The sequence below is a fragment of the Myodes glareolus genome, chromosome 9, assembly GCF_982192425.1.
Source record: "Myodes glareolus chromosome 9, mMyoGla1.1, whole genome shotgun sequence".
In the NCBI taxonomy this organism is placed as follows: domain Eukaryota; kingdom Metazoa; phylum Chordata; class Mammalia; order Rodentia; family Cricetidae; genus Myodes; species Myodes glareolus.
Genome location: NC_142034.1, coordinates 863,087 through 887,473, shown reverse-complemented (window position 1 = coordinate 887,473; position 24,387 = coordinate 863,087). Strand labels below are relative to the sequence as shown.

The following is a 24,387-nucleotide window of genomic DNA, read 5'->3' as shown; positions in this document are numbered from 1 at the left end:
CCTCGGTCGGCTCGCGGCCAGACGTGAGCAATCGGAGGCCGAGTGGGGGGGCGGGGCCTTCTCGGCCCTGGGCGCCGCTGCTCCGGGGCGCCTTCGGAGGTGCGCGTACCCCCGGAGCGGTGCCGAGCAGTCCTGAGGCTCCGGCGTGGGTGAGTCAAACCCGCAGTCGGACGGTGGGCTGTGCCAGGATGGCCTGTTTCCCACGGCCGCCAACCTCTTCCCCCAAAGCTGCACTGAGAATCCGGTCAGGGACTTTGAACTGCCAGACCTGCCTCTTGGACAAGTATTTCCTGGCTGCGAGTGGGCGGGTCGGGGCCCCTAAGGCTATGGCTTTGAATCCTTGCAGCAGGTGAAATCATGGAACAGAATGCATTAACTCCTTTCCTTAATAATCCTTTATGGTTTTGTAAAAGGTGTACAACTGTTTCTTTAATTTCCTGGCAGCTTCAGTATCATCCGGAAATTAATTTTAATGCAAACTACACTTAGCTCCGATATATGTAAAGTTTATTCCCTTTTCAAATTATTATTATCCCCAGGGCTTCTGGCATAGGGAGCAAGTGCTGTATCATGGAGCTAGCCACACTTCCTATCCCAATTATCATTGCCGTGTGTTTTCAGTACTAGGAATTGAACCTAAGGCCTTATGCGTGCTAGACAAGTGTTGTATCACTAAACTATATCCCCGGATTTTGTTTTACTTATTAATATGGAGACAGGGTCTCATTAAGTTGCCAAGGCTAACCTTGACTTTCCTTTATAGCCCAGGCAAACCTTAAACTTCCATTGTTCCCTCCTCGGGTGGGGATGGAGTGGGAAAGGTGTTACAGGTGTTTACCACTGCTGGGCCTGCAGAGTTTTTTGGTTGCTATAAATCATAATTATCTCACAAGGAAATCAGTAGTTTTCTATTTGGGGGCAATACACAAATACTATATTTGAATATGGAAATGAACTTTTCGGTTCATTTTTATATTAGTAAAATGAGTTTCCTCTGGTGTAATGGAGCAAAATTGGCTGTTATCAGAACTGAAAAAGAAAGGGAGAGAGGCTTCCTCTGCTCCTGGTTGTAACCTGAGTTCTGTCCACCAGGAAGAAGTCCCAAACGAAGATCCTGTTATAATAATTCACACAAAAAAAATCAACATGTCACGTGCCACGCCATTTAAGATGAGATTCGTTCATTTGGACCTTAAAGGAGCACCTCCGAAAGTTTCGTACCTCTCTGAGGTAAGGACTCCGTTTGCCTCTAGATAATCACCTTTTCCTCTGTGGCAATGGGCACTGGTGACATAACTGTGGGGATTCTGGATCAGGCAGGGTGGCAACAGAGCATAGATTTTTCTTTTTCTCCCATTGCCCCTCAAAACCAGACAGAACAACCAGGATGGCACAAAGAACAGAAGAAACCATAATGTCTTTGTTGGTACTGAACTGTATCCACCAGAAAGAAAAATTCAAGTCTTAACACTTAGTGCCTGTACAGTGACCTGACCCGAAAACAGTCCATGTAGAGTTGGCCAGTTAAGATGAGGTCATACTTGATTTCTGTGAGTCTGAATAAGAAAGGTGGATTAAGGGGCTGGAGAGATGACTCCGTATTTAAGAGCATTGGCAGCTCTTCCAAAAGACCCAGTTTCAATTCCCAGCACCCACATGGCAGCACCCACAGTCTGTAACTCAAGCCCCAATGGAGCTGACACCCTCAAACAGACATACATGCAGGCCAAATACCAACACACGTAAAAGTTAAATGAATAGGGGCTGGAGAGATGGCTCAGAGGTTAAGAGCACTTACTGTTCTTCCAAAGGTCCTGAGTTCAACTCCCAGCAACCACATGGTGGCTCACAATCATCCAAGATGAGATCTGGTGCCCTCTTCCAGCCTGCAGGCATATAGAACACTGTATACATAATAAATAAATCTTAAAAAAAATAAATGAATAAATAAATAAGAGTTACTGTTCAAAAAAAGGTGACTTGTGTGTGAGGTATATGTTTTGGGGAAGCACACTGTATCACCCATGATCAGAGGTCAACAACAGATGGTTTCCTCTATCACTGTATTGGGGGGGGGAACAGGATCTCTCAGTGAACCTGGAACTCACCATTTCAGATAAACCCCATAATCTGCCTGTCTCTACCCTGCCAGTGCTGGGATTACAGGCATACACCCCCATACCTAGCTTTTACATAACTGTTGGGGATCTAAACTCAGGTAGAAGCAGAGGTTTTAGACGCAGGGAAGAGGAAAAGACATGCAAGAAGGACACCCTGTGACAACAGAAGCAGAGACGGGAACAATATCACAGATCAGTGAACATGAAGGATAGTTTTAACTACCATAAGTTGGAAGAGGCAAGAAGGACTCTCCCATGAAGCCTTCAGAGAAAGCAGGCCCTGCTATCTCCTGGCCTCCAGAACTATGAGAGAAAATTCCTGTTATTTGAGGCTATTTCATGTGTGATCAATTCTTAACAACAGTCCTAGAATACCAATACATTCTTCAGCATGAACATAGTAGCAATCATCTGTAATCCCAGTACTGGGGAAGTAGAGACAGGAGCTTCAGGAGGTCAAGGCCAGCATTGATCCTGACCTACGTGAGACATTGTCTCAAGAGGTGGTGCTTGGCAGTGGTAGTAAAGACCTTTAATCCCAGCACTTGGGAGGCAGAGACAGGTGGATCTCTGAGTATACAGAGCAAATTCCAGGACATCCAGGGCTGTTACACACAGAGACCCTGTCTCATAAAACACTTGAAAAATAAAGATGTGGTGATGGAGAGCTGGTGAAACAGCTCAGCAGGGGCTGGGTGGTGGTGCTAGCACACGCTTTTAATCCCAGCACTCAGGAGGTAGAGGCAGGCGGATCTTTAAGTTTGAGGCCAGCCTGGTCTACAGAGTGAGTTCCGGGACAGCCAGGGCTGTACACAGAGAAACCCTGTCTTGAAAAACAAACAAAACAGAACAAAAAATATAGAACAATATCTGGAAAGATGGCTCAGTGGTTAGAGTACCAGCTGCTCTTCCAGAGGACCTGAATTCAATTCCCAGCAACCACATGGTGCCTCACAGCCTTCTATAGTTAAATCTCATGCCCTCTTCTGGCATATAGGCATACGTGCAGATAGAGCACTCATATACATTAAATAAATAAATAAATAATTTTTTTTTGAAAAATGCAGAGGAAATAGCAGGCAGTGATGGAGCACATCCTTCAATCCCAGCATTCAATAGGCAGAAGTAAGTAGATCTCTAAGTTTGAGGCTAGCCTGGTCTACAGAACAGGTTCCAGGTGGCCAGCAGAATAAGAGATGAGAGGCGAGGCCTGTAGTCAGCATTTAGGAAGTGGAAACGGTGTGTGTGTGTGGGGGGGGGGGTGTTCAGGAGTTCAAGGTCACCTTTAACTATATAGAAAATTCAAGGTCAGCCTGGGCTACATGAGACCCTGTCTCAAAAATGCAGAGCATTGATGAACTGAGGGCTTAAAAGTGCTGTCTAATCATTAAATATATCCAAGTAGGCAAAGTACCTGAGATACACAGCCTAGTTACAGAGCCCATACGGGATTAACCCATATAACCCCTCCACCTCAATATCTAAATGATCCTCACTAAAAAGGACCACATTGTTTCTAAGCTAGAGGAGGTGGCTGTGAAGAAGGAAAAGATGTCCCAAAAAAACTGAAGAAACAAAAGCATACATTATAGGAATAAATTCTGCATAAGCTAAAAATAAATAATACAAAAGAAAGGAAAAGGAAGGAAGACTTAATTCTGCATAAGATAAAAGTAAATAATACAAAAGGAAAGAAAGAAAGGTGCCTGGTGGTGGTGGCGCATACCTTTAATCCCAGCACTCGGGAGGCAAAAGCAGACAGAGTTCTGTGAGTTCAAGGCCAGCCTGGTCTACAAGAGCTAGTTCCAGGACAGGCTCCAAAACTACAGAGAAATCCTGTCTTGGGGGGAAAAAAAAGAAGAAGAAGGGAAGGAAGAAAGAGAAAGGGAGGGAGGGAGAAAGCAAGCAAGGTGGTTTGTGACAGACCAGATCCTAGCACTTAGGAGGTGGAGACAGGAAGGTCAGTTCAAGGTCATCCTCAGCTACATAGTGATTTTGAGGACAGGTTTTACTACATGAGAGCCCCTGTTTCGACACATATCATACCCCTCCTACTGAAAAGGGGAGGAGGAAGAAAAAAGGAGAGCTCTCACTTAGTAATCCTCCTGACATGCTAGCTGCAATAACTCGGGCAGTACCACCTGGGAAGAGGGTCCATGGCGGCTCTGGCCAGTGCCATCTGAACTCCTGTCAGATGTGCCCCCTCCGGTGCCGTTTTGGAAATGTTCTTGCCCAGAGAATGAAACTTGGCTTTTAAAGACATGGTCAGCGAGATGGCTTAGTGGATAAAGTCCCTTGCTACTAAACCTGACAACCTGAATGTGGTCCCTAGGCCCCACAGATGGAAGGACAGAATTGACTCCTGCAGGGTGTCCTCTGTCCACACGCACATAAACAAATGTAATATTTCTAACTTGACTGTCGCTAACGACCAGCTTCAGGAATGTAGATATGCTAAGGGACTTTTGAGAATGTAATCAGAACCATTTTGAGACCCATGGAGAACAAATGTCGGTGATTTTCAGCAAATAAATTTTAGCAAATAATTTTGAAATCAAAACACAGTATTTGTTATCAGTGAGAGGCTGATACAGGAAGAGGCAAGTGTGGGCTTCATAGTTCTAGAGCCGCCTGGAGTGCAGTATGATATCCTGTCTCAAAAAAAAAACCTTATATAAGCAGGAAGCAAAGACAGTCAGTTCTCTGTGAGTTCCAGGACAACCAGCACTGGCTCACAGAAAGACCCTGTCTTGAAAAACCAAAAATCTGCTCAAGGGGCTAGTGAATGACGGGTCCTACCAGCCTGATGACATGAGTTTTATCCTGGACCCTTATAAAGAAAGAAGAGAACCATGTCCCCAGTTTTCTGATCTTTACATAGGCACTGTGGCCCCCACACCCTTTAAATGTTAAAAGAAAAAAATTTAATCTGAGGGGCTGGGGTTACGATTTATATCTGTAATCTCATCAGCCCTTGTAAGGTATACCTTGTCACATGGAACCCCCAAACAAGACCACCACAGAGCTGGTATCCGATGCAAACATACTGGGGTGTATTGATTACACCGTTAGCTAACTCAGATCATAATCTGACACTGGCACAGGGGTTAGGGAGAACCAGGCTTCAGGGTAAAGAGATTTTAAAGAGAAAACTGCAAACAGGCAGGCAGATCTTTGTGAGTTTAAGGTCAGCCTAGTTTACAAAGTGAGTTCCAGGACAGCCAAAGCTGTTACACAGAAAAACAACAAAAAAGTATTCCATACCAAGAGAAAAATGAACATTAGCTTACGATATATGTTTACACAGCTCAACAGTGAAACCTCCGAACTATCTAAGACATGAAAGCCCAGAGTCTCCTGTGTCTGTGAGGTTCCGCCTCCCTAGTCTCAGGCTCTCAGACATCTGTACAACAAATGGTCTTTCCCAGCCCATAAGCGCAGAGCAAAGAGGAAGCTAGAGGCAAGAACACTGGGGAAACAGATCCATTCACCATCATTCCACTTTATCTCAATTTGGATCATTGAGTTAGATTACTTCTCAATGGTCAGATGGCCTCTGTGATTTGTAATCACTTAATACCCATTTTGTGACTCATCCACGGCTAATTTTCAGTCCTGAACTGATTTCGTTGATTCGGCATGCTTTAGTACCTTCCTGTTTGGGGCTGGTCCTCTGGAAGAGGATTCAATCCATACCACCCATATGGCAGCTCTTAACTATCACTGCAGGATCCAGAACCCTCACACAGACATACATATAAGCAAAACACCAATAAAATGTTTCAAAAAGAAAGAAAACATGTTATGTGGCACAGAAAACATTTGAATCCTTATTTGGAGACTGATGGCTGTTTAGAATATGGATAGAAGCTTCCTCAAATAGTGCCTACATTGTGGGTTTTGTTTTTGTTTTGTTTTGTTTTTAAAATCACTAGCCTTGACCTCAGACCAGAAAAAAAAAATTCCCAGTTAGTCTGTGTAGAAGGAATAAACAGGTCCAAAACCTCCCAAAGATAGGGAATTCCTACGCAGCATCACATAAAAATCGGGAAGGAAGTCTGGAGTGTCAAATTGGGAGCATAGGCCCCTGCCCCTCGCTTCTATCCCAGTCCCCAGGCCTGGTCTGGACTCCAAATCCCAGTAGGCCAGGTCCTGACTCCTCCCTGGAGGTGGGGTCAGGGTATTTAAGTGATCCCCCCCCACCCCAAAGAGAAGCATGTGGTCTCCCTTTCTTCCTCGGGGGGGGGGGGGGGGGGGGTCGCGCTCCTGCAGTTTTCCAGTTTTCCCCTGGGGCCACCCGAGAGTGCAGAACTCCCATTAAACCTGGATCTTTCTTGATTTGGCTTGATTGGGAATTTTGTGTTGGCAGGGAGCTCACGTTAGGAAATATTCCTAACAGAACAGAGAGAAACAAACTTTGAGACTTCCAACCTTCCTCTGGACACACCCCACCTGCTTTTCCTCCCTAGAGGCTGACCTCATCTCCAGAGCTGCTCTCGGCGCCCCCTGCTGCTAGAGCACACAGGCTCTAGCATTAGGCCCCTCTGGCCTGGCTCCAGGATGACTCCCAGCTGGCACAAGTTCTCCCTGGGCTGAACCACTGGAATTCATTTTTCTTTGGTAACAACTGTTGAATGGCACATTACAGTCCTGTGCTAAATAGGTATGTTGTTAACCAAGAATTTGTTAGGCAAAGATCAAATACACATTCCAGATTTAAAGTTTGTAAGAGAGAAATATGAATATCAGTTTCTCCAAAACTGAGAAAGGAAAAAGGTGCACATTTAGCTAAGTCCTTCGTTGTTCAGATTGCCACGTTTTTAACGCCCTGTTTCCCTCCAGGTTTTTCCCTTATTCCATGCACTCGGTGCAAATGGTCTCCTCCTTGAGTATGAAGACATGTTTCCCTACGAGGGCCGCCTGCTGCTGCTGAGGGCCAAACATGCGTACAGGTACCAAAGCTAGCGGAGGATGCCAAGTGGGGCCTGAGGGCCTCCAAGAAGGATGGCTTGTGCAGAGCTGTGGGTGGATAACTGGAATCTAATGTTTTACATTCCTTTTCTGACTTTCTAAGCATATGTCTTTATTTATATAAGTTGGTTACAAAATTAAAACATGTAGCCTGGTGTGGTGGCTGACTTGGGAGGCTGAGATAGAATGATTGTTGAAAGTCAAAGATCGGCTTCGGCTGCAGAGTGAAATCCTGTCTCAGAAACAAAGCTGGCAGGGCGGTGATGGTGTAGCATTTAATCCCAGTGCTTGGAAGGCAGAGGCAGGTAGATCTCTGTGAGTTCATGGCCAGCCTGGAACTATAAATGAGTTTCCAGATAGCCAGGGTTTTTACACAGAGAAAAAACAAACAAAACTGTGGCAAAACACTCATACAAAAAAAAAATTGATTTAAGTAAAACATTGAGCGCCTGGAGGGATGTCCTTGTGTTTAGGAGCACTTACTGCTTTTACAGAAGGTCTGGGTTTGGTTCCCAGGACTCATGTCGTGACTTACAACCACTTGTAATTCCAGGGAATCCAATGTTCTCCTCTAACTTCCTCAGGTTCCCACAGGCACAGGCACACACAGAACGTGAGCCCACACACACATGCAGGAAGTATTTTTTAAGTAAAACATACTCATTTAAGGTAATCAAGAAGCATTTAAAAAGAGAAAATGAACACTTGTTCTGACCTATGGGGAAGACATGGGACAGCTGGGACTGGGCTGCTTTTAAGGCCACAATTGGATGTTTTTTCTCATGTGTTTGTATGTCTATATCCTGTGTGTGTGTGTGTGTGTGTGTTTTTGCATTCACGTGTGTCTGGATGGATGTGTGCAAGCACATGTGGAGGCCCGACATCCCAAGTCTTTATCGCTCTCACTTTACTTATTAAGGCAGCGTCTTTAGTTGAATCCAGAACACACCATTTTGGCTAGTCTGGCAAGCCAGTTTGGTCTGGGATTGCCTGTCTGTGCCTTCTGCGCACTGGGAATGCAGATGAACCACCATGCTCGCCCAGCACTTACTGGGGTCCAGGGATCTGAATTCTAGTTCTCTTTCTTATGTAACAGGCATTTCAACCACTGAATGATCTCCCCAGCTTCTCACAGTTTGATTTGAACCTTGGAATGTATAGGCAGGTGGGAAAATACTAAGCCTCTCATAGAAATCAAGATTAAAACAAATTTGAAATGTCATTTTAGTTACTGAACTGGTGAAGCTTAGGACGTAACTCAGTGATTGAGTGCTTGCCTAGCATACACAAGGTATTGGGTTTGATCCCAAGCAGCGGATCAGGGGGTATAGGTGTGGTCATTGCTGATTCTTTAGTTAGGCATGGGATAACTGCCTATAATGCTAGTCTCGAATGGCCCAGGCAGGAGCATGGACTGTCATCCTGTTTCAAAAAGTCCCAAACAAACCAAAGGCCATGTTCTGTGGCTGTGGGAAGAGGGAAGCCAGCCTCTGGCTGGAGGAATGGGAAGTGACCACACGCTAGAGGGCAGTATGGCTCTGGGTGTCCCAGTTCTCCAGTGCATCTGTGCCTGGTGTAGGTTTGTCTGCTCACTGTGCTCTGCTGCTTTCCAAACAGTGAGCATTTGTTTGTCTTTCAGAGTAAAATAAGGGGGGGGGGGCGGCTGAAGGGACCCTTTCTTAGGTTAAGGGCTGTATAAAAGCAGGTGCAGGATGACCCTGTGACCAGTCCGTATAAGATGCAAAGGGAGGGAAGGACTGGGCTGGACTGACACAGGCCTCTGTGCTCTTACCACTCCAGCCCCTCTGAAGTTGCAGAGATCTTGCGCCTGGCCGAGCTCAGTGAGCTGGAAGTGGTTCCCTTGGTGCAGACGTTTGGACACATGGAGGTGAGCAGAGGAGTGAAAATTACCAGTGTGGGTTTCAGAGACTGGGTTTGGGCTCCAGTGTGAGGCAGCAGGGCCTGACAGGATAGGCATAGGCATGCTGCCTGAACCCCTGTTGTCAGCAGCCAGAGAGCACACTCTTGGTCAGGGCAGCTTTGCTAGGAAGGAAGGAGAGAGAGAGGGAGAGAGGGAGGGAGGGAGGGAGGAAGGAAGGAAGTCTTCCATTTTCTGCTTGTGTCTTTTTACCAGTATTCAAAATTATTTCTCATGTGTAAGACAACTGAGAAGCAAACCTGGTGTTGATTTAATGGCTTGTAGGATGCAGTTGCATTCATTCCTCTACAATAAAATTTAAAAAGAAAAGAGGACTGGAGGGCTGGAACTGTTAAGACCACTGGCTGCTCCTCCAGAGAACCTAAGTTTGATTCCCAGCACGCACAAGGCTGCTCAAAACTGCCTGTGACTCCAGTTCTACGGGATCTAATGCTCTCTTTCTGGCCTCATGGGCACTAGACATATGTGGTGCCCAGACCCCTAACCCAAGCAAGCAAAACACCCGTGTACGTAAAAAGAAGCTAGCGATCCAGCACAGTTAGAGATACTAGTAAGTCATCTAGTAAAGTAACTTACTACACGTGCAAGGCCTTGCGTTAAAGTCCCAACACCACGGAGACAGAGAAGGAGGGGGGAAGGGAAGAGGGAAAGGAAGAGGCTGCTGAGGAACCAGCTAGAGGGTTTAGAACCCAGCTCAAGCAGAGGTAGAGGCTACTGCCCTGCGGGCTCTCAAGTTTTCTCAGCTGCAGACATCTGGAAGAGACAGGAGTCATCTTTGCAGGCCACCCAGCTGGCCCTCAGGCACACTGTCAATTAAACAACATAAGCTTGGAACTCTTGCCAGGGACATCATGGGGACCAGGGTCCTTAAGCACCAGCTTCCCTCTGTCCTTGTCTCGCCATAGTTTGTGCTAAAGCATGCAGAATTTGCACACCTCCGTGAAGTGGCTCTCTTCCCCAACACCCTGAACCCTCATGAGGCTGAGTCGCTAGCATTGGTAAAAGATATGATTGACCAGATCATGGCGCTACACAGGGGTGTCCGGTGGCTCCACATTGGCTGTGATGAGGTGAGTACCTTTGCTCTCAAGGTCTGCAGCCTCTTTTCTTCAAAGACACCCTATCTCATGTCATGGCTTCTTTCTCTTTTCTTTTCTCTTTTTTTTTGTATTTACTTATTTATTTTATGTGTATGAATATTTCACCTGCATATTTGTCTGTGTGTGCCTGGTGCCCACAGGGGCCAGAAGAGAGTGTCAGGATTGCCTGGCACTGGAATTACAGATGGCTGTGAGCCACCCTGTGGGTGCTGGGAGTCAAAGCTGGATCCTCTGGAAGAGCTTCCAGTGCTCTGAGCAATCTCTCCAGCCCCCTCTTTGTTTTCTTTTGGCTTAATTTAATTTAAAAATTTTTTTTTAATATATTTATTTATTTATTATGTATACAATATTCTGTCTGTGTGTATGTCTGCAGACCAGAAGAGGGCACCAGACCTCATTATAGATGGTTGTGAGCCACCATGTGGTTGCCAGGAATTGAACTCAGGACCTTTGGAAGAGCAGGCAATGCTCTTAACCACTGAGCCATCTCTCCAGCCCCTAATTTAAAAATTTTTGAGATACAGTTTCATTACATTATCTAGGCTGGTTTGAACTTTTGATTCTTCTGCCTCAACCTGCCAAACGCTAGAATTATAGGCATGTGCCAGGAACTGTGGATTCTTTTTAAATAGAGAAATAGTCCAAATACTAAAGAATAAAGGCAGGGATTGCCAAGGAGATAGTCCTATTTAGGGACCTATTCTAGATGACATCTCTGGAGAGGAGTGTCACCTGGCATAGGGCAGTCCTACATAGCCCAAGCAAGGTACCCCGTATACCAGATGTCACTACTTCTAGAGGGACAGACTTCTTTACTTCCTCCTCCTCCTGCAGGGACAGAGCCAGTCCCAGCCGTGAACAAATCCATGCCCTTTCAAACTGTTCTAGCAAAAGAAATGCAGTTTGAGGTGTCGAGAGGAGAAAGTGTTTGGATCTTGAAACACTATTTGGGAAAAATGTTCCCCTGGGGTCTCTGTGGTGTGTCCTCCTACCTAGCCTGCCCGGTGGCTAGCCTCTACCCCTCTTCCTATCTGGCTAGATTCCAGACGTGGGGCAGTACTGGAGGAGCTCTGAGACAAAGACCACAGCCTGGGTTTGTAGGCATTCAACTCTGAGATCCCTCCCCCACCTGCATCCCGCCACAAGACAGGGTTTCTCTGTGTAGCTTTGGAGCCTGTCCTGGAACTTGCTGTGTAGACCATGCTGGCCTCAAACTTACAGAGATCCTCCTGTCTCTAGCCTCCCAAGTGCTGGGATTAAAAGCATGCACCACTACTACCACCCGGCTGAAATTTCCACTTTTAAAAGAAAATTAGAGCTGGACATGGTGGCTGCCACCTCTAACCCTGCACTGGGAGGCTGCTTTGAACCCAAAAGACCAAGAAGCTGAGCTCCTTTCTTAGTCTCCTCTGTCCAAGATTCAAGACCGGTGTGAATCCTGTGGATGTAAGACGGCAACAGATGCAATCCCATCCTGTTTCTTCCTCCTAGGTCTACTACTTGGGCGAGGGGGAGACCTCAAAACAGTGGCTACAGCAGGAACAGAACAGCCTTGCGAAATTGTGTCTGTCCCACGTGCAGGCAGTAGCCAGCCATGTGCTGGCACAGCACCCTGGCACGACACCCTTGGTGTGGGATGACATGCTACGGGACATCCCCCAGGAACAGCTAAAAGGTCGGCAGGGCCTGGTGGATGGGGGCTTACATGTGGCTGCCCAAGACCTCAAGTTCCAGAGGCCTTGGAAGTGGGAAGTGGGCTCTTAATGTGTGTGCTCCAGTGAAAATGCTGGGTTTAATCCTCCCTTCAAGTCACCATACAGTCTTTCAAGAGTGCGGCCAGAAATTGGTGTGGCTGCCAGAAGGCCCAGAGGGGCCGTGGGACTGTTCAGTGCTTCTAACAGCCCCATGTGTACTCTGTGACCAGCCTTGTAGATGAAAGCTGTAGAGTGCCTTCTCCAGCCTGGGAGACAGCACTTACATACATCACCTAGCTCCACTGAACCCCGAGGCTCAGTGCAGAGATCCAGGACCAGCTGTGCCTACATTCTGTCAGGCTAGTGTATGTTTTACATTAGTGAATTAGAATCAGCTCCTATTAGAGATGTATTCCAGTTCCCTGAGGCTGCAAAGCCAGCAGCTCGGAGGAGAGTGTAGGAATCCCTCCTCACAAAAGCAAGCAGCTACAAACATTATTTGTAGCTCTGGTATTTACGGCCAAAAGCCTATCACAGCTGTAAGCTGTACTGAGAACCCACTAGACCTGAGAAGACGTTTATTTTCCCACATTAAACGAATTTGCCAGAGGTGAACATGGTGGCACATGACTATTATCTCAGTACTTAGGAAGGTGAGGCAAGAGGATTAGATTTCAGGGCCAGCCTGGGCAGCAAAGTGAGACCCCTGTACCCCTGTATAAAACAAATATGTGTAAGGAGTAGGGGGTGACCTGAGTGGTCTTTCCCACACTCATGGCTTTGCTCTGTTGACAGCATCTGGGGTACCTCATCTGGTAGAGCCCGTGCTCTGGGACTATGGAGCTGACCTGGATGTCCACAGCAAAAGTTAGTACAAGTTGCTCATGGTGAATGTGCCTGCATGATTGTTTCCTAGTCCTCCATGACCCTGTGACCTGAACTATTCAGCTTGGGAGTACAGGCACCTCATTAGCTTGGCTGACCAGCATGGAACAGAAGGGCCATGCAAAGCCCCCTGTGCTGGCATGAGATCCCCTGCTGGCTCCAGATCATCCCAGGTTCTTTCCAGCTCTTCCTGAAATGTTTGTTCCCAATGAGTGATAAACCACAGGCCATATGGGAATGGTTGGAGTCTCCTCTCTGCTAGGGTAGTCATGGCTCTGGGCTGCTCTGGTTGGGCTGTGTGTCCAGGGCTCCTCTGTAAGAGCTGCTCATCTGCTTGTTTTCTTACCTAGTCTTCCTCATGGGAAAGTACCAGGAGTGTGGCTTCCAGAGGCTGTGGGCTGCCAGTGCCTTCAAGGGGGCCACAGGGGCGAGTCAGGCCCTGCCGCCTATAGAGCACCATGTTAGAAACCATGAGCAGTGGCTCCAGGTGGCAGTCAGTGGGCCAGTGGATACTCTGCAAGGAATCATTCTGACTGGCTGGCAGAGGTAAGCTCTCAGGCTGAGTGTGGAGAGCAGTTCCCATCCACGATGGCAGCCTGTCTAGTGCTGGCCTTGCCCCTTCATTGTCTTCATTCCCTCGTGGCTGAGGAAACACCAAAGTGCTCAGAACCACAGCACGTGACCTCTAGTCTCTGTGGTTTGCATGTTCCATGAATGATACTGTATGTCTCACATACCACATGAAGATTAGTCCTGGTTCTTTTAGGATGTCACACCCTTTGAAAAATAGAATGAACCCAGTCTTTGGTTCTGACCAAATCCTAGCATCAGGTTCCAACCTTTGAGCTGGACCAGTTGAAGCTGGCAGTTTTGCTAGAAGAGCTGGAAAGGTGTCCCCTGGAGCCTTCACAGGTTCCAAAATATGTCTACAGAGCAGGGTTCTCAGCCAAGTGAGGTTGTCTAGTGTGGTTGTATAGTCGCTCATGGCTTCAGTCCATGTCTACTATTCTCGATGGTTCATGAAGACTTATCAAGCATTCGCCATTCTAGTAGAGTGCACTGGGGTGTGAGTTAAACCAAGACTCACACAGAGTGAAGCCTTCCTATGCCTTGCACAGTGGCTAGTGACTCACAGAGGTAAAGGAAAACTGAGGGGCTGATGTGATCTCTGGTCCCTGGCTCTTTCATCAGCCTTCATCTGTCACACTCGAGGAACACCTCTCTACCCCTGACAGCTAAAGAAACCAGGCCAGGAGGTTCTCTGCCCAGCACCAGAGGGATCAGATGCCCACTCTACTCTGCTGACCTCCTAGGCCTTAGGGGAAAGCAGGAGGTGGATAGATAGGATGCAGACTGGTACTAGAAAGGGGGCAATAAGGACTACAAATGCTCCACCTCAGGTGGACACTGTGGAGTGGACCCAAGTGCTCAGGGCCTATTTCCCCACACAGGCTCCTCCCTGGGGGCCTCATAAGAAACTTAATGTAAAGTCCCATGATCCAGGTAATCGGATACACCAGGCTGCCCACAGTGGGTCTCAGCCTTGGAATCCCTCAAAACAGGAGAAGGAGTACCCAGATCGTGGCGTCTACATCATAAGATGAATTGAGGGCTATGGAGCTGAATACACTTCTTCTGGACATAGGTACGACCACTTCTCTGTGCTGTGTGAGCTGCTTCCTGTGGGAATCCCTTCTCTGGCTGCCTGTCTACAGTCACTTGTGCATGGTATGTTCCAGTCAACAGTTTTAGGCCTTTTACCTACCCTTAGCCAGACAGGAAGTGGGAGACCAGGTGCTGGTTTCCCTTGACCATTCATTGGCCTGCTCTGTCTGGACTGCAGTCCTTTACAGGGGAAGAAGACTCGTGTCTACAGTCTGTCCACCAGCTTGTCAGCTTGTCGTCTGCCACTGTCCAGGATTGCCTACACCCAGATCCTTAGTCTGCCACTGTCCAGGATTGCCTACACCCAGATCCTTAGTCTGCCACTGTCCAGGATTGCCTACACCCAGATCCTTAGTCTGAGCCACGGGTAGACTAGGAAGCTAGAACGGACATGCCCCACAGACTTAGGAAACCTACATAAGAAATTCATGCCTCAGGTGCAGATGCGGAAGGTTCTCTGTGCTAAGTGTCCTGAGATGCAGGCTGCAGAACTGGGTGCTCCCACTGCTGCAGGAGCCAGGCATGGACACTGCTCAGACAAGTGTAGGCAGTGGGCCTTGGTAACGTAAACCATGCCCATTTAAATTATAAGACCATGTAGGAATTTACAATGCTCAAAGGATGGCCACATGGACAGGAGAGCCCCCCAAAACATTAACAACTATGGGGTAGAGGAAAGATGTAGAAGTGGTCTTATTTTAGCTTTTTTTTTTCCTGTCAGTTGTTCGTTGCAGAAAGACTAGCAAACAGTAAGCAGACAGCCCTCGCCAGTACTGAAAAGTCATTGGTGTTAGTGGTGTTGACTTTAGCTCTTCCTGTTTCTGAGGGATGACTGTACTGGGACCTAGGCCTCCCAACACAGAGAAGGACCTATCTGTCATTGGCTTCCTGTGACAGCCTCTTGTGCTGACTTGGAGGTGTGTCTGCCCTGGTCTCACACCCAGCAGTTTGTTTGGAGTGCTCTAGAGCACTCTTCCCATGACCTGGACACTTGCAACATGAACTGTGTAGTGAGGCCACGGGCTCATGCACACAGTGCTGCTACCACCACACCATTCTTAGTTCCACCCCCGATCTTAAACAAATCTCTCTCACATGCTCAATGAAAAAGCAGCCAGTGAGCCTGACTGGGGTTCCCCTGAGATGCTGTGCCTTTTCGCCCATAGCACCCAAAGGTCAGGCCTCTCTGACCACTTCTGCCTGTGGATGGTTTCAGGAGGCTTTGCTGGGGATGTTAAGCAGAGAGTGGAGCACTTCCTTGGGGTTTCAAGCCTGGAAATACTGGATACTGTGAGGTAATCCCATCCTACTGACATGCCCCACCCCTCCATCCTCTGGGGAACACCTATCTCAGTGTGACTCTCTGGCAGTGAGGGAGCTGGCTCCTTCCCTGGCAGTGACATCCATGCCCTCGTCACACAAGTCAGCCTCCACCTGCGCAGCTCTGTGGATACACTTCTGGAAAGGAACAGGTAAGCCACCCCATCTCTCTCCCGGCATTGTTCTTTACAAAGACTCTTCTAAAGTTTCCCCACAGTTTACTCTTACCCACCGCTGGCTCACTAACTGTCAGGATTTGCTCCAGGTATGTCACTGGCTGGTTCAGCCCCTACCACCGCAGGCGGAAGCTCATCCACCCGGTTATGATCCAGCACATACAGCCAGAGGCACTCAGGTAGCCACATCATCACATCCTCCCAAGTGCTCAGTCTCTGGAATATCTCCCCTTTATGAACACACACAGTAGCCATGATTATGGTTATCAGTGTTAAGGCAAGAAAGTTCTCCAGATACTACCACTGTGGATCCTGGATGAATTGATAGGTCACTGTTCATTAACACTGCCCCTAATATTAGCAAGAAGCTAAGTGGTTCCTGGCCTGAGACAGATCATCAGCCACTCAGATGGACCCAAGACTCATCTTTGAAATAAGGCCACATACGGTCCATGGTGGCCATGTAACTCCCTGGCACAACCTAGCTGAGCACCCTTGTGGCTGGAACCCCAGGCAGCCTGCACTTTCCTCTCCTGGTTCAGGACTCTAAGCTAGGCTAAGAATCCAGTTGTGCTGAGGCCAGTGTGCTGCCAGTAGCATGATCCATTCATGCCAGACAGTGGTACTGCTAAAATATGACCAGTCGTTCATTTATTTTGTCCCAATGGTAAACTGAGGCATGGAGCAGTACTGGCCCTGGGGGCTGAGGACATCAGTTGAGCTATGTAAACTTGAGCTTTAGCAGGAATTCTCATCAAGTTGAGCTCACGCCGCTGTTGCCCGCAGCCTTCTAAGCAGGTGGAGCAGCCTTGTGCAGCAGCTGGAGGCGGCCCTGCAGCTGGCCTTCTACCCGGACACCATAGAGGAGTGGCTGGAGGAGAACGTGCTTCCGAGTATGCAGCGACTGCAGGGTCTGCTGCAGGACCTGGGTGAGGCGGCTGCCCCACTGCTGCCACCCCCCAGCTCAGAACCCCTGAGGGGCTGGGGCCCTGCATATCAGCCTGGACAACACCAAGACTCCTGCTGAGCCCTGGACATCTGTGCAGACAGGCTCCCAAACTGTAAATAGTAACCTTAGGCAAAGCAGAACCCAGAAAAGGCACATGAAGACTCATTTGCAATTTGCATGTAGAGCTTTATTATGAAATAAAAAGACCAGCAGAAGCAGGAGCCCCACTAGCAGAAACCTGAATCAGCTTCTTGCCACTACCTGGCTCTAGGGGGCTTTGTTCCTTCACCCAGGAATGAGTCCCAGCACTGGGAAATACAGGAAGGGGATAGGACAGCACCCAAGAGACAGACTCCCCCCTTGTCTAAAGTACCTTACAAGCCTGTAGGCAACAAGTCAAAACGCAACAGCTTTTCATTTGTGAAGAAAAAATGGTCTAATTCGACCGTTGAAAAAACTCATTCTGCCAGGCAGTGGTGGCACACGCCTTCCTTTAATCCCAGCACTTGGAGGCAGAGGTAGGCAGATCTCTTGAGTTCAAAGCCAGTCTGGTCTACAGAGCAAGTTCCAGGACAGCCAGAGAAACACAGAGAAACCCTGTCTCAAAAAACAAAACAAAAAAGCTCACTTTGACATGTTCAACCATATTCCCCAAGTCAGAACTGATAGCAGTCACTTTAAAAAGACGTGTTAAAGGTTCTGGCCTAACTATTCCTGTTTAACCCAGTACAATGGCCCCAAGGCTGCCTTGACCTCTTTGTCTCTATAACTCCTCAGTTTCCCAGTTCTACCTGGCCAGGGATAGGCACACAGCTTTGGGGGCTGTGTGTAGACCAGAGGTCCACAGCTTTTCGGCCTGGAAGCCAAGCTTCCTGCAACTTAGTGAACACTGTGCTTTTGAGGGACTTGAGTCAGCTCAGAGAGCTAGAAGAGCAGAGAAGGCCGTCAGGGGCTGGAACAGCTTCTGTTAGAAGAGGCCGTGCCCAGGCTGGTCTTGAACTTTCTTCCTGCCTCACTTGTAAGGCTGGGATCTGTAGGGATGTGTATCACGTGCCTGTCTTCCCCAGGTCTTTTCAAGGCTTGGGAGGCTAAGCCTCAATTTTTCTGAAAAGGAGCTCCCGGTTCTCAAAGGCTGCAGAAAACCAGAAGAGGTGGCCTTTCCCCCACTGGCAGCTTCTTCCTGGTTTGGGTTGGGAGAGCCTTCTGTTCCTAACAGTGGTGCTACAGCACTGCTGGAATCTCAGTGGTCCCAGGCAGGAACCAGGGCAGTCAGCAGCACTCTGACTTCTCAGAGTTCTGCAGCCAGGCAGCACCCGGGCATTCAGCATTCGAGCTGCCTTCAGGGAAGCCCCTGACCACCAGGAATGTTCATCTTGAGGAGGGCTGGTCAGGGAGAGGAGACATCAAGATCTATAACAAGTCGGCACCACTGTGCACAGAAGGAGTGGGTCCTCCTTACATGCATGTGGGTGTCACTCTCACTGTGAAGTGGAGCCTTGACTACGTAGCCTGGGGTGGCAGGGCCTCTTCAAGGCAGATACCAGAGCTGCGCTGAAGAAAGACTGGCATCTAATACCTTGGATGCCCTTTGGTGAGCTTATCCAAACCAGGCTGTGGCCTAAACCGGAGCTGTAGTCTGTCCCTGGAGAAGGCACTCATTTCTAATTTGCTGCCCTCCTCTGGATGTAGTACCCACCTCCTGCATCCTGATAGATGCGGCCTTTCTGGGTTGTGGAAGATGTCCAGCCCATGGTTCTGCAAAGCGTAGAAGCGTAAACAAGCAAAAGGCAGGTGGTCCACACAAGAACTGCCCAAGGAGCCAGTCAGATGCCCAAAATCTGTCTGCACAGATCATAACTGGCAAGTCAGTTGGAGACATGTCAGAAAGGGGTGGCATTTACCAGCAGCCATTCCACACTGTCAGCTTTGGTCACTAGGGCCATCGGCTTCACTGTCGCTGCTTTGGGACCGTTCTGAGGGGCTCTCCAGGCGGTGCAACTCCAAGAAACTAGTGATGAGTTTGGCAATGGCTTCCACATCACTAGGCCAGCATCAAGAAAGCAGGTCACAGGTCACCATGGAAAAAGTGCAATTCCGTAACACACCACAAAGACCCACACTGTTTGATCCCCTACCATACACCTACAACAACCCCAGGTGTCCCAAATGGGCCCAGAATCTCTGGCCTCAGTCCTACTCTTAACAGCCTCAACCTTGTTTTGTTGCCTCCCCTACAGATACCCATAGCAAAGCTGCTCCTAAGTACATACATCCTTCCTACAGCCCCATATTCCTGTCTACAAACATTCAGCTTCTCCCCTGCTGCCCCAAGAAACACCAAGGGATGCCCAATCTTGCTCTGTACCACCCTTACCTGCGTCGGCCCATGATTGCACTCTGAGTAAGGGGATGGGAAAAGCCTGTTGCGAACCGGAGCACCACAGTGTAGCCCTTCCCAAAGTAACGGACCTTTTCCTCCTCCACATTCACATCCTGGATGTCTTTTAGCAGGACCACCACTGGGGACAGAAAGATTTACAGATGGGCGGTTATCCATATGCTCTCCCCTATGCCGTAGGACAGCCTGCCTCAGGCTGTCCAGCTCTGCTGAACAGGAGCGACATCAGTGACAGAGGCATTGGCTAGTCCTTATTCTGCACTGTGGGGCCAGAAGATTTTTTTTTTTTTTAAGACTAGGTTTCTCTATAGCTTTAAAGCCTGTCCTGGAACTCACTCTGTAGACCAGGCTGGCCTTGAACTCATGGAGATCCGCCTGCCTCTGCCTCCAACCACTGCCAGGCCCCAGAATAATTTCTGGATAAGAATACACCCAGGGGACTCATCACCCCTGCAGTTTTAGGCAGAAGCTGGCTGTCCTGAGCAATCCTACAGAAGAGATCACTAAGCCCAAGCTGCCATCTTCATGCTAACCTTTTGCCTGATTTTACCTAACACTGGAAAGCATATCTGGTTCCAGTGGGGTAGTCCTGCCATTTCCTTGCACAGGAAAACCGTTGCCTAACTAATGCATGGCTGATACTACTTTCCCAACAGCCACTGGGAAACCTATCTCATCCCACTGCGACAATGACATGGGGCTGACCCTGTGGCTTGCTGCCTGTGGAACAGGCTCTCGGATGTGCCAGGAAAGCTCAGCCAGTGCACTAACTCACATCCCCACAAACCTGCTCTGGCCTTCATTGGCTGTATACTGCCACATCTGAATGCCACATCCGGCTGTGTACTGCCAGCACTCCATACAAGTTAGAGGCCTGAAGTCCTTGGGGCCGAACTCCTTATGTTAAAAGCCTACTCTGAGGGTCCTGTGGGTTGCACATGTTTGTAATGCACAATGGCTGGGCTGAATACACAGGGAAGAGACCTATGAGAACCTTTTGTTACTTCATAGGCTAGCTCAGAAGCTCAAGGGCTGGAGGTTTCCTCTGACCATCCTCCCATGCAGGGCTCGTATAGCTGACAGGAATCGTGTTCAGGACTGAGAGGGGCCAAGTGGTTCCTGAAGAACAGGATGACTCCCTGCTAGGTCTGCCTGGTGATCCACCCCTACTACCCTCATCCCTCACCCAACCTCAGAGAGCAGAGGAGCTTCCAGCCTCCACGATACGCTGAGTCCTTAAGTCTGCAAGACGGGGTATGTGTAAGCCAGGATATGTCCGAGGCCCGTCATTCCCTGAGCAGGTGAACCATCCAGACCTCCCCAAGCCTTCACCAAATTACAACTACCGACTCTTACCTTGGTCATGGCCTGCTCTGAGAAGAGTCAGCAGCTTCTTGTAGAGGCTGAACGTTTTTAAGATGACCTTCCCAGTGCTCTTGTTGAAAATGGCTTCCTGCAAACCAATATATGCTAACCACACACAGAACTCCAGGAAGAGGGCCCAGCTAATGCTGAGGCATCCTCCCCACTCACACTGGCACAGATACTCAAGCTGCCCAGTGGAAGCCCAACCCCCAAAGCCTCCAGGGCTCTCTTCCAGGGTCAGCTTCTGTGTCTGACCTCTTGTACTCCTGTGGGTGAGGGGCACATGAGAAAAAGCTGATGGCATTCTCCTTGTATGAAAACAAGACCAGGCTGGGTATCTGCTCAGTGGTAGAACACTTGCCCAGCACGTGTGAGAACCTAAGTTCATCCCTTAGTACTAGGTAAGTTCTGCTGATTCCTTTTAACTATCTTAGGCCTGCAGTGAGGTCCTGGATGGTCAGAGGAAGTCCCTAACCCTTGAACTTTAGAGCCCAGGAGCTGGTCCAACTGTGAGTTAGCTGCATGTTCTCACAGGTCCCTGCCCTGTGCAGTCAGTCCAGCCCAGGGACTATGCAGACTTCTGTGAGTTGAGTGTGGTGCTTCATGCCTGTCAAGAGGCTGAGGCAGTAGGCTTACTTTTGAATTTGAGGCAAGCCTACAAAAAAAAAAAAAAAAAACCCACACACAGAACACAGAATCTCAGTGAAAACAGTTAACAAGTAGCTTCTAGAAGAATCCAGGGATGTTACAAGCAAAGTCAAGGGCTGACTCCAGGTAACCAGGTGCCTCTGGGCTGGGACGGACACTTCAAATGGCAAGGGAGTTGCTGTGCCATCTTACCTCCCAGTCCTCCAAGTTCTGTACAGCTACAAACAGGCAGCCTGTGACATAGAAGAGCTTCCAGCCCAGACTATCTGCAAGCAGACATAGTACATCAGCCCATTAGCTAAAGGAGTCAAGGTCCATAGGGTCCTACCAGCCCACCCTTTCCTTCCTTTAGCTCAGGTCAGAGGCTTAGTCAACTGTGTTTCTCTGCTTGCCTGGGTTGCTGGAGACATATGCATCCCAAACTCTGCCTGGGTCCATCTAGGAGATAGGTAGATCTATACAGCCTTGTCATAGTGCGGGACACATAATTCCTCCCTGTGGCATTGTGGCAGGCCAACGCCAAACAACTTCCTTCCAGGGGTACTTTATACAGGAAGAAATTTAAGATGCAAGACACTGTCTGTGGTCATTTCTCAAGGCAAGGCAGAGGCCATCCCAAAGGCCACACACACCAGGACTGCTCACTGTGTGTGTGTGTGTGTGTGTGTGTGTGTGTATGTGTGTTCCCATTTCTAAGTACAAGGAAATTAAAGGGGATAGCATACTTTACCTCCACTGTAATAGGCAGCAGCCAGGCCAGTGGATAATATTCCTGTAGAGAGAGAAGGATTATCTTGTTAACTATAGCCCCCAACAAGCAGGCCTGTCTCATAGCAGGACAGATTGTTCAGGGGCAGTTGGTAACACAGCCAAGAAGTTTGTTTAAAAATGGGGGACAAGGGGCTGGAGAGATGGCTCAGTGGTTAAGTGCTCTGACCACTCTTACAAAGGACCTGGGTTCAATTCCCAGCACCCACATGGCAGTTCACAACTGTCTGTTGCTCCAGTTCCAGGGATGTAGAATACTCACACAGACAATACATACAGGCAAACCCCAATGTACATTTAAAAAAAAAAAAGAACTTAAAAAAATGGGGGACAAGAGGCTGGAGAGATGCTCTGGTTAAGAGCATTGGCTGCTCTTTCAGAGGTCCTGAGTTTAATTCTCAGCACCCACATGGTGGCTCACAATCATCCGTGATGGCATCTGATGCTGTCTTCTAGCATGCAGGTATACATACAGATAGAGTACTTATATACATAAAATAAATCACTAAAAAATGAACAAAGGGACTGGAAAGGTACCTTATTGGTTAAGAATATAGACTGCTTTTTGCAAAGGACCCCAGTTCTCAGCACTGTTGTGGGTTATTTTATCACACTGTGTGAAGATGTGTCACAGTGACTGGTTTAATAAAAACCTGAATAGCCAATAGCTAGACAGGAGACAACAGGCGGAACTTCTGGGCAGCGAAAGGAACTTGGGATGAATCTAGGCACTTGCTAGCAAAGGACCAAGTAGGACATACAGAATGGAGGAGAGTAAAAAGGCTATGTGGCAGAATGAAGATTAATAGGGGCAGATTAAGTTATAAGAGCTAGTTGGGGACAAGCCTAAACTAAAAGCCAAACTTTCACAATAAGTTTCCATTTCGTTATTTGTGAGCTGGAGATCCAAAGAAAAGTCTGACAACATTTGGTGCCTGCACACATGTCAGGCCATTCACAACCTCATGTGACTTCAGCTCCAGGGAGCTAATGCTCTTGGACTCCACGGGCATCTATATGTACCTGCATAGATAGACCCATACATGGATACACATACACACAATTAAAAAATAAAAACAGGACATGCGATCCATGGCATTCACCAGACTTGTCAGCAACCCAATGAAAATGCAAATGACACAGATGTAGGTATCGCCCACATGTGATGAGTAATGAAGACTACATAGAGAATTATAACACATCACAGAGCACAACATGCAGAACCTTCACAAATCATAAGGACAGACTACAGAGATGCTGCTGCCAAAGTCACAGCCAGTGCTTCACCTCCAACTCTGCACAGCCTAGCCCACACAAGTGCAGCTGTCCCTGAGATGCAAGAGACTTCTGATAGGCAGTGATGGGGGAGAGAGTCCAGGAGGCTAAGCACTTATGAAGGTGAAGGAAACACGGAAAAGGAGAAATGTGGACCCATGATCACCTGTCACATGGAAGAAAAACTAGTGACCTCAAGAAAGCAGATAGGTTGTGGCGCTCGCCTTTAATCCCAGCACTGGGGAGGCAGAGTAGGCAGATTTCTGTGAGTTTGAGGCCAGCCTGGTCTACCTAGCGAGTTCCAGGATGGGCTCCAAAGCTACGCAGAGAAACCCTGTCTCAAAAAGCCAGAGAGAGAGGGGGGGGGGGGGGGGAAGGATAGGCTGGAATGTATCTCAGTGTTAAGAGAGCTTGCCTAGCATGCAAGGGGACCCTGCATGTCCTCTGAAAGGCACACCAAGGTTAATGAAACATGCTCTACCAGATCTTGTATTGAGAAGAACTTCTAATAAAATACAAAGAAACTGTTTATATCACTTTTAAGATTTGAATTGGGAAAAACTGGGAAGCCTTACCGACCAGCAGGGACCAAGATCGGATGCCTGGAGACCTCTTCAGATGGAGGCGGGTGCTGGTTCGTGTCTCCACCTGCATGTACATCCCTGGAACCTGGGTTTCACTTCACAGCAGACTCAGCTGGGAAAGACACAGCTGAAGTTTGCAACCACTACACATAGCACCTCACCCACTCTTACAGGAGGCCAAGGGAAAGCCCACAGGAGACCCAGAACTCCTTTCTCCGTGAGACCATCTCAGCTCACAATTATGTATGGGCAAAAGGACTACACAGCCCAGAAAGTGAGGCCTGGTCTCAGTTCCAAGTCACAGTCACATCTGAGAATTCTTTCCTTGACTGAACCCTCGTTTTGAAGTTGTTCTATTAGCCCCCAGCAACTCTCAGGCTTCCGGCACCTTAACTGAGTCTTCCAGAAACTCTTCTTCCTACCAAGAAGGGGAACTGAAAGTGCCAGTGTCTGAGTTTCCACTGTCATACTAACAATGGCCCAAATGCATCCGAATTAGTGGGACACTGCGGGCAAGACCCCTGGAAACA

At 48.3% G+C, this 24,387-nt stretch overlaps 2 protein-coding genes across 5 annotated transcripts; one reads left to right on the top strand and one right to left on the bottom strand.

Annotated features, from left to right (window-relative positions):
• The first annotated feature begins 13 nt into the window (after positions 1-13).
• On the top strand, positions 14-17,056 carry Hexd (hexosaminidase D). 4 transcript variants are annotated; one of them, XM_087909633.1, is made up of 14 exons: positions 14-149; positions 1,097-1,230; positions 6,590-6,783; positions 6,963-7,072; positions 8,892-8,979; positions 9,936-10,100; positions 11,622-11,805; positions 12,620-12,691; positions 13,060-13,255; positions 14,355-14,437; positions 15,591-15,669; positions 15,745-15,846; positions 15,960-16,049; positions 16,657-17,056. In XM_087909633.1, the coding sequence occupies exons 4-14, from the start codon at positions 7,020-7,022 to the stop codon at positions 16,895-16,897; spliced, it is 1,353 nt and encodes a 450-aa protein (XP_087765759.1). In that variant the 5' UTR covers positions 14-149; positions 1,097-1,230; positions 6,590-6,783; positions 6,963-7,019; the 3' UTR covers positions 16,898-17,056. The 4 variants fall into 4 exon arrangements, with proteins under 4 accessions (XP_087765759.1, XP_087765758.1, XP_087765757.1 ...); XM_087909632.1 differs by having other exon boundaries at positions 6,490-6,783; XM_087909631.1 differs by lacking the exon at positions 6,590-6,783 and having other exon boundaries at positions 17-149; positions 1,093-1,230; positions 9,948-10,100.
• On the bottom strand, positions 16,985-23,969 carry Cybc1 (cytochrome b-245 chaperone 1). Its single transcript, XM_048429330.3, has 6 exons — positions 23,849-23,969; positions 21,961-22,002; positions 21,423-21,496; positions 20,574-20,670; positions 19,194-19,338; positions 16,985-18,860 (listed from the first exon to the last, which is right to left on the bottom strand). The coding sequence occupies exons 1-6, from the start codon at positions 23,931-23,933 to the stop codon at positions 18,740-18,742; spliced, it is 564 nt and encodes a 187-aa protein (XP_048285287.1). The 5' UTR covers positions 23,934-23,969; the 3' UTR covers positions 16,985-18,739.
• Between the last annotated feature and the right edge of the window lie 418 nt (positions 23,970-24,387).